General features: G+C 38.3%; 1 protein-coding gene across 1 annotated transcript in view; it reads right to left on the bottom strand.

The window, feature by feature from the left end:
• The window catches only part of RPL27A (ribosomal protein L27a), a 5,822-nt gene that overhangs the window by 3,575 nt on the left and 910 nt on the right, over positions 1 to 1,337 (bottom strand). The window contains exon 2 of the mRNA XM_009890977.1: positions 1,032 to 1,069. Within this exon, the coding sequence (XP_009889279.1) occupies positions 1,032 to 1,069 (38 nt within the window). The remainder of the gene's footprint in view (positions 1 to 1,031; positions 1,070 to 1,337) is intronic.

Genomic DNA, 1,337 nt, shown 5'->3' with positions numbered 1-1,337 from the left:
CCTCTGCGATCCGCCGCAAAAGCAGGATTTTGACCAGAGTTTAGGAAAATTTGCAAGTTTGGTCACTTTATTAAATATCGGTAACTATGGGAAAATAAATACCATGTACTTAAACACAGCTATTTGCCACAGTAGAACAGCGGTTTTGGAGAGCAGCAGTGTTTCTCAAGCTAAGTGTGATGTCTCTCAAGCTTGTGTTTTATGTATTTTATACCATAAGACTTTAAACAAATCTTTGCCAATTTAAAGCAGGGGTCTTGGTACTGGATTTGGTTTTCTTCAGAATTTCCTTCTCAGTTAAATGGTGTGCTGGTAATGTTCCATGCTCAGGAACACCATTAGTTTTAACAACTAATTAGTTTTAACAACCGCTATAGAATCAAAATAGCACACCCTCCGTTTTTCCTTCACCTGATGGTTTCAAACACAGCCCTGTGGAGAACACCAGAGTGGGTTTATATAGCCGTAGCTTGAGTATCAAGAAGAGAGCTACAAATTTTTTGAAACATGATCTCAGTCTCACCGTGCTCAGTACTCTCCTCTGATTCGCATCACAAACACTGGAACGGCACGTTGATGGGTAGTATAATGTTTAAAATCTTTCTACTTTGCTTTTTAAAGTGCAGATGGAGGAAAACAGCTTTGGTGTGGGAGATGGGTTTTACAGCACCCCGTTCTTGTACACCAGCATTCTGTGGCTTTTTCTTGCTTTTGTCACAACTCTTCTCTGCAGCACTTCCTTCAGCTGATGATGATGTTTTATCCATCATTTTCTTAAGAGGAATATATATTTCCCCATATATTTACTAGCAGTTGTTGTAAGTAAAATATTCTGCTCTTAAGAACTGTATCTAGAAGTCATTCTGGAACTTAACAGCGTACCATAGAGAAAAACTAACGGACACGAACATTTGTGAGTACATCACTGTATCAAAAGCACTTGATATTTTACAGACTTTTCATGTATACTTAACAAGCTTTTGTATATACACGAGTGTGAGGGAGGTAAGCAAAAAAGGAAACGACTTCACCTTTTGAGTGAATAATCCCTCGATTTTGTTCTATGAGGCTGTCAGCAAACCAGAACCACTGTCAGGTTAGGAATTGCGCAAGCCTCAAAGCCAATCTAACCACAGAAATCACGCTGTAAATGAAGAAAAATACAGTGTTTGTTTTGTGGGGTTATTTTAAGGGAAGCTTTAGCTAATCATCATTACCTGTCAGAATTGCAAATATATTCAAGTATTTTACATTTTCTTCTTCAGCCGAAGGGAAAACTTACAGAATCTCAACAGGAGTTATGTTACCAGATCAGAGATGAATGTGGTACTTGGGTA

This window comes from Charadrius vociferus, unplaced genomic scaffold, assembly GCF_000708025.1.
Source record: "Charadrius vociferus isolate BGI_N301 unplaced genomic scaffold, ASM70802v2 scaffold248, whole genome shotgun sequence".
In the NCBI taxonomy this organism is placed as follows: domain Eukaryota; kingdom Metazoa; phylum Chordata; class Aves; order Charadriiformes; family Charadriidae; genus Charadrius; species Charadrius vociferus.
This window is presented reverse-complemented; position numbering and strand designations above follow the sequence as displayed.